At 37.9% G+C, this 8,884-nt stretch overlaps 1 protein-coding gene across 1 annotated transcript in view; it reads right to left on the bottom strand.

Moving 5' to 3' along the window:
• The window catches only part of LOC139720738 (tyrosine-protein phosphatase non-receptor type 13-like), a 58,068-nt gene extending 57,571 nt beyond the window's left edge, over positions 1 to 497 (bottom strand). The window contains exon 1 of the mRNA XM_071632093.1: positions 365 to 497. Coding sequence (XP_071488194.1) covers positions 365 to 497 — 133 coding nt within the window. The remainder of the gene's footprint in view (positions 1 to 364) is intronic.
• Positions 498 to 8,884: the final 8,387 nt, after the last annotated feature.

Raw genomic sequence — 8,884 nt, forward strand, 5'->3', positions numbered from 1 at the left:
CAGTTACTGATGCTTCTCTGTAAAAGTTACAATTTGTATAGAATGTCAACTCAACAACTGAAAATGTCACATTTAAATGAAGTAAAGTATCCTTTCATTTCTACAATGAACCACAGAGAACTGAATTTGACTGTCCCTGTCATTCATTCATATGCCTATATCACCACATTCTCGCTGAAATTAGATGCATGTACAACCACTGCTCTCCAGTGTCCTTTTTTTTCTTTTTTTTTTCTTTTTTTACCAACTACCCTTGACTGTATCAATTTGCAAGTGAGAGGGCGTACAGAACATGAACAGTGTCAACATTTGTCTAACATGCCCACACTATCTGTTAGGCAAAGTCAAGCTCCTTACAACTGACCTCGGATGAAGATGTCCTGAATGGCCTTACAGCTCTGACACAGGATGCTCCATAGCTCCTCCTCCTCCAGGGGAGCACCCCTCACCTGGAGCACCTCGCTCAGGGAGACCTGGATGCTACTGGACACTGGCATGGTGGAATCTAGAATGCACAAGCCAGAGGAACAGGTAGAAGAGATACAATATATCTTTAGCATGTGTTTGAGAAAGATCACTAATGGCGGACATACACAAAGTGCATTTTTGAAAAGAAAGAAAAGGGAACATACAGTAAAATAAACAAGAAAGAAAAGAAATATGAAAAGAAAAGAAAAATGAGACATTTCAACACCTGTAAGAAACATCCTTGCAGAGTACACATTCGCACCATTTGATCTCAACTACACGTGTAAGTCTAAACAGGATATCCAAAGAGTCTACAACATATTGATTTCACATCAGTCTACAATCTCTGAGCTAAAGAAGGAGGAAGACATTTACACATTACTCCATGAGTTTGAGAAAGATCACAGCACTTGTCAACTACAGAGTGGAACATTCACATGTCAAAAAATAGAGAGAGATATACAATATAACAATTTCATTAGTAAGAAAAGGTTTGCTTACAGAGGGTACAATCATATCTGGTATATTAAACAGCTTATGAAAGAACTTTAAATCATAAACTATTATCTATGATACATACATGTATAATACTGAACACTAATCACATTTTGCATTTTTTTTAAAATAGCGCTTATAGTGTGGACTTACTGTACACACACTTCTGTACATAAAATATAAGTGCTACAAACACAAACCTGCATTTTGCACTCTTAAAGATTGAGAGCACATCACACAAAAAGTCAGGAACAGAATAAACATATCATCACAATTCTCTACTTGTGCTACTCACAAAGGGGGGGGGGGGGGGGGACTCGCACACTTTTAATGACACTGTCACTTGATATTTATATCTTAAATCAAAACAATAAAATTGAAACATTTCAATTACGACAGATAGAGGGTAAATGTGAGATATTCATAAAGTCTAAGTACAGTTGGCCTATAGTGTGTGTGTTATGCTCTCTGTGGATTGGGATGTTTACAGGCAGATGCACGTTCAACGGATGAAGCCTCACAAAATCACTTTTGGTACATACTGTACATGTACAACGTTGTATGCACGATATGATGGCTAACAAACCTTGCAATTTCGCTACACACCTGGACTCACTCAGACACGCACACGAACATGAGCCACTCCACAAGACCAGCTCAACACCGAGGCAGCCATCCTTCATCTACACACATGTGTACAATGTACACTAAAAAGTCAATAAGTCTCACTAAAGAGGCACTAGAGTCGGCAGCAGCTGTCTGTGATTAATTATGGGCACACTCTGGCTATGCTTACTCGGTTTCTTTTTATGCCACATTTGTGTCATGTGTGCCTCATCGATTGAATACACTGAGTGATGATGAAAGAAAATAAACAGAAAAAATCTAGCTGGGCAACTAGTCAGTATGCATTTGGAAATACATTGTATTGATGCAAACTGCAGCTGGCCTATGCATCAATTGTTGACCACTGCATTCATAGCCACATGAAAGGGACTAGAGAAGTCTTGATACCTGAATCATTGTGTTTGAAATGGCATAAAAAATACGGTTACACACAGTGTAAATCTTCAATGACACATGATTTGCAATTCTAATAAACTATTCATTTCAAAATTAAAGCACACAAAGATTTAACTTTTATTGATTTACAAAATATTCATGAATCTGAATGATCTCATGATCTGCGAAATCATTAATAAACAATTAAATTCACAGAAAAAAAATAAAAATATGAGTTTTGGAAACCAGCTTTTTGCAAACCCAGAAGTTGATTACCGAAGGTCATCACCGGCTAACATCGTAAACAAACCAGCCGTTGTGACAGACTGCCACTAATAAAAGACTGCACACAACTTGCACACCTTCAATCTCAATCATGTACTGTAACTTGCGATTTTAGAAGAAATTCAAAAGCCCATGTATGCCTTTTATTACATGGGAACTACATTTATGTTATGGAAATGGAGCCAGTCAGGGCCTGCTTTTGGGCTGGTGGCTCCAGCAGTAAACAGTTTTGAATGCACATGCTGCATTGGATTATTCAATTCAATTTAATTCAATTCATTTATTTCCATTCTTTTTGCTTTCTTTCATTCATTATTCTTACATTTGAATTATAAAAATCTTTCTTTCTCTCTTCTCTGCCATGGACATCACTGTTACACTGCCCACAATGCACCGTGACTGGCAATCGCAGGGTGACAGCATTGTGGATGTTCTTTCGCTAGTTCTCTCAGCCATTACAGATGAGGAACCTTTATTACTCCTTTTAAATAGAAAATTTGTGTTTCACTGCTTTCTTACACAGCATAATGAACCATAGACTAAATAGATATTCCTTGGTAATGTACGAACGAGAGTGGGTCGTATCACCGTACACTTTTCATACTGAGACAATGAAATTTCAGCCAAAAATAACAAGTAATATTTACATACTATGTACTGTACATTTGATGAGTGAAATTACACTCAAAAGTGTCATGGTGTTATTGTGGAATTGCCCCACTTTTAAATTCACAAAGTCCTGGAAATTATGAATTTTGCAAATGATTTACACTTTTTATTCACTCCAATTTTTGGAAAGCGTAGACTTCAAGTTAACCCCTGGAGCTACAAAAAGTTATCTTTTAGCGCAGTGTAAAATCGCATAATAATTCCGCACACAATTTTCATAATTTAATAATTGATGTCCTTCACATCTTGTCCATGCACCAGAATCCCAATTCATTCCCACGATTTATCGAACACATTCATACCGGTACTGAGTGGACGACAAAGATTAAAATCAATCTTCAAATGAGGCTGAAATTTCGTATTGTAGGGTAAATAAAGGTCAGAATATGAACATTTCGAAAAATTTACACAACAAAATCTTGTGATACATGTATATTGACATCTTCTTCTAAATCTGAAGTAAAATGTGAATTTCTTAGTGTTGCTACATTTTTTTTTTTGGCAATTTCGGCTCATACAGTACAACACTACGCTCAGTATAAAAGTCTAGTAGACCTACATTACAGTCCCACGCATATTTAAAGTGAAAACAAAGTTCTGGCAAGGGCTTGAGAACCCGTCTGGCACCATTTCATATTTGCTTGCAATATATCGAAAGAGTCTACAGAGAAACTTACCTGGCTGACGCGGTTCGCCGCAATGATGAGTCGTTTTGGAGTATTTTGAGAAATATAATAAAAGTAGGAAGACCGACTTTTATTCCAGAAGGCTCCAGACTAACTCGGTCTCGGGGAAAACTCGACCCTTTTTCAGACAATACACGCATCATCGCCATATTCTACTGTATGATACCCAACGAGGCCTAACTGAACAGACAGGAAAGTGCGTGCTAATCCTGTACAAAACAAAATAGACAGCGCGCGGTCCTCAAACCTATACGCACATCACCTCAGTTGCTGAGACGCGCGGTCTTTAAAGTTTTTGTTGTTGTTTGTCAAGCATCTTTGATTGTTTTTAGAGGTGCTTGATAGGCGCACACTAATTTTGCATGCGCGCCAAAGAGGTTTTTGATGCGCGCGTTGTAACAATTCGAACCATTACTGCGAGTAGTCGGAACGCGAAGCGCTAAATTGTAGTTTATACAGGCCGCTCCCATAAAATAGTACTAACACTGTACAATCCAGAGGAACAACCAATACAACTCATCCCGCCGTCAAAGCGAGGCCGAGATATCCCCGAGTCCGAGTTTAGCGTGACCCCGTTCAGGTTTCACGTTCAAGTTCTGAGACTGAACCTTTTTGGTTAAAATTTTGCATTTTCATCGTTACCCATCGAATATCTTGTTATTACAGCGTTATTCCGCACATTTCCTAGACATACGTTCACATTTGGGAGCGGAATTTGACCAGAACTTTGTTTGGGCTTTTGATGTCTACGCAGTGATGTGTACGGCCAGAATTTTGCTATGCTGCCCTGTCCGGTATACCATGTCTGACTGTATCTACTACCACATTGGTGAAGTGACTAGACGAGACCTACAATGTAGTACTTTCAAGCAACTACCGGGGAACTGAACAGTGATGTACATGTACCCCAGCCAGGATCCAGTAAACTGTCAGCTGTCAGGTCAATAGATCCACAGCACAGACCACAGGCAGGCAGCCAGTAGAATACTACTGAATTTTCTGTAGGGACCTACTGTAGTCAGTAGAACAGAGATCAGTTATAGGACCTACAGCCTTTACCATGTTTACAGGAAGGCAAGGCAAGTTACATCCTGATTCCGAGCTTGTTTAAAAATGTTGTAGACCTAGTTTGCATACATATATTGTGCAGGTGTCCCACCACGAATATCGGTACAGCAAAGCCTTTAAAGTGAGCTAAAACGTGAAAATTTCTTAGTAGCTTCAAGTCAAGATTAGCGTCTTTCGCTTACTCTTCTGCTCTTGTTGGAGAATCTAAATAACTCAACTGATGAGAAGATTGTCAATAGACTAGACGATACTCACATAATATAGATCAGCACCTCCAGTAGTTCTGGTCAGTTCTGACGTAAGCTATACGAAACATTCGTCAAAATTAAGCCATCTTTCTTGGGTCAATATTTTAACTTTTGCGATGTAAACAACATCTGGAACAGTGTAGACTGTAGTATTCGAATTTCAGCTACATGCCATCACCGCTGCTGCTGACTGCTGGTTGAATTGTACGCGAACGTGGACGGAGTACGTTTAGCACGAATTCTTACGGCTGGCATAGGCTGCTTGATCCCCGGCCCCCACACGGCTACCACTCGGTCGTTCGCGTCAGCCGTGCAGTTCAACGCCTTCCTATTCACAACGCATTCCATTTCAAAGACTCACAGCGTTATTGACAACGGTGGACGCGTCCATTAAGGAAACCTACAAGCGCACAAATATTCTTAAAAAAATATATCAGTTTTGACCTTTTTACCGCCAACATATCATCATTTCCTTAGATGGGTCACACTGGATTAATGTTTCGAGTTGTATTTCTCTCTTCCGGCTAGTAATTACGAGCCTGAATATTGAAATTGTGAAATTGTCCCTCTCCATGAAGCTACGTTTCATACCCCCTTCCAATTTGGAATTGCCTTCCTATGAACATACAGCATACACCTGTACCGAGAAACACCTGTGACAAGGCAAGGTTCTCAGAGCTGTGGAGAACGCTGTTTGGAGAAAGATGGAAAGACTGATACAGATAGAAAATAAGGTAGATAGAGATAGATAGATAGATGGATAGATAGATAGATAGATAGATAGATAGATAGATAGATAGATAGATAGATAGATAGATAGATAGATAGATAGATAGATAGATAGATAGATAGATAGATAGATAGATAGATAGATAGATAGAAAGATATGGATGGATAGATGGATGGATGGATGGATGGATAGATAGATAGATAGATAGATAGATAAATAAATATATAAATGAATAGAGACAGATAGAGATAGATGGATAGATAAATAAATAAAGAAATAAATACTTACACACATACATGATACAAACATACATATATAAATAAATGAATAAATACATAAATACATAAATGAATAAATAGATTAATTAATTAATCAATTAAATTACTAATACAGGTAGATAGATTGGTAGATGGAATACTAGGCAAATGGATAGTTGGATGAATAGATAGATAGATACATACATACAGGTAAATACACACATACATAGATGTACAGATAGATAGATGATAAGACAGGTCTGTTGTGGTGAAAGGAACAGGTGATTAATATCAGTACTGATCTAGTTCATGATTAATTGGATCCAAGATGTTTTAAAGGATGCTTGGAAAGTTCTATGGCGTCAGCGTCCCTACAAGACCTTGGAGAAGTTTGTGCTCCATGAATGCTTCTCGTGAGATGATTATTTTTTTTTAATGTTAGATGTTCAATTAAAGATCCACTGACAAATAGGTCAGATTTAAAATCACTTGCTAAAAATGTTTCCGCTTCCTCTTTTTTTGGAATAGCAGATTAACATAATATATCTCAACTCTTCATTCGTTACTATTACAGCCTATATTACTTTGTGTTTGTGTGTCTGAAAGATTCGTCTGTTGGGACAGATGTCACATTCATTGTTTGCTTCAATATCCCTGTTTGTTCATTAATATTTCTTGAGAGAAATTCTCTACACGACTGATTTATTGAGCAGAGCACTACCAATTTCCACACACTGTGAAGTCCTCCATTCCTGATAAGGTATCAAGTGCATGGATGTGCAGATCATTTCTTGAGTGACATTATTTCTAGCTTATAATGTCATAAACAGGAAAAGTGTACTTTGGTTTCTAAAAGAAAAAAAAAACTTTTAGAAAGAAACCAATCTATAGACAAGATACAAGACAAGCCATATCAATTTGAATGAGAGACATTGAAAAAAAAAAGACTCAGATAGACTTTAAGCACAAAATGATAGATAGACTTTAAGCACAAAATGATAAACACCCGGGTATTTTCTTGTGTTTGAAGCAAACACAGTTTCCTTTTTTTTCAGAAGACTTACTAATGTTTGCCTTGGTCATGTGATGTTTTATGTATTCAGTTTCTTCTTTTTTTTCTTAAAGACTCAAACATCTTAAGTTTTTTTTTTTTTAGTTTGCAAGAATGGATCAACTGCCATTGTTTAAAGATGTGTTTTTACTTGGTATCATTCAAAATCTTCAATACATTGTATGGCAATGAAGAAAGTAGAATGTCCAAATAAGTTCTCTGCTGACATATCAAAATCAAAACTAATGAACTTTATGCAAACTGAATTAAACTGACACTGAACAAGAAAGTTCTTTCCAGGTGTTTATTGAATGCCAAAGTTTGAGATGTCTGAGAAACACAAATTGTGTGTTTCTTGTCTGTTTTATTTTCATCTGATATGGCTGGGTAGCCCATATTATTCTGCACTAGCTGGTCTTCCATAGGGTCCAGTTGGATGTGAGGCGGGACCACTTCACTGGGTTATGCACCCTGCTCTATGCGATGAATGAATGAAGCAGGACCTACATATTGTATTAACATACGAGTTGTGACTCTCTCACACATGGGACCACCACTTTATGTCCCATCTGGGGGACAGAGTGTTTTGCCTCTTACTAGAGGGGATGGTATGATTACACACAACATTGCTTAGTTAGACTCAGTAATCAATCCCGGGTCCTTTGGATCTGGAGGCAGATGCGCTACAGACTAAGCCAAATCACCACCCTGTAATCACCGTAAATGGTCTAACCTTTCATGATTTTGTTGAAATTCACTCTCAATTTCACTGATATGTTGTTGCTTTGGTCTCGCTTTGTTCAACAAGGTACAAATACATTCTGTTGGCCCTTTCACAGATTTTTCTTCTTTTTTTTTAATAAATCTTACCTCCTCACTGCATGTCATCCAAATTCCTTCTTCCTCCTTTTGGATTATCACAAATTAAAGACAAACTTTGCAGTATATGCTTGTATTTCTCATGGTGACTGAGAATAAACACAAAAATCAATCAGATCATCAGCACACCATATCACATCTATTTCTTCCCATGTCCTGTGACACTGCATCTCCCTCTCTCCATTGCCCCCTCCCCCCCCCCCCCCAATCTCTCTATCTCTGTCCATCTCCATCTCACTTTCTTCCCCTTCTTACACTCTTCTGCTCATTCCAGATCATTACAGTACACAACTACAGGTTTTCTCTGTGCATGTTCATGTAAAGTCCGACCTCTCCTGTCCGGACATGTCAGGCCTGGTGCTCATCCTGATAAAGGATTTGGCCAGATATGGGAGACTCAATGATTAAAACACACAGCTGCCTACCTAGCGGTAGCTGCATGTACTGTACATGTATGAATTTTGCGCGAACATGTCACGCCCTTGCCAGCTGGTCTGCGTTCATAATTCTCTGATAATTTAGTCAATGAACGATTGCCTGCACCATGGTGCCCTGATTTAATGAAGAGTTTCTGTCCATGTTCTTGTGGTGATTTTGGGGTAATGAATATCTAATGGCATGTTATTAACATGAAAATTAGATGTAAATGTATGTTAATCATGTTGGGAATTTCATGTAATTCATGTGAGTTTGTGTAGGAGTTTTGTTTGAGTTTGAAATCCCCATTTCCCTATAATCCTTGGACAAAAAAAAACACTTGCACAAACCGAGATTGCATCCAGATAATAAAGAAACCCGGATAAAGGGAGGCCAGACAGGAGAGGTCTGACTGTAATGATGATAAAGATGAAAACAGATACACACAGTGTCAGCAAGCAGTCTAATTGATGTAAATTATCTCCCAAGATGATAATCTGGCATAAATTTCATCATTGCTTTATTCATGCTCTGTATTGATTTCATCAACACATTAACACCATAAAATTTTTTATCACATTCACATTCCATCAAATTCTCCATTTTGATGTCTTAACTAATTCAACATC

This window comes from Diadema antillarum, unplaced genomic scaffold (assembly GCF_040938485.1).
Source record: "Diadema antillarum isolate AM-2024a unplaced genomic scaffold, OU_Dant_1.0 scf00000132, whole genome shotgun sequence".
NCBI classification, from domain to species: domain Eukaryota; kingdom Metazoa; phylum Echinodermata; class Echinoidea; order Diadematoida; family Diadematidae; genus Diadema; species Diadema antillarum.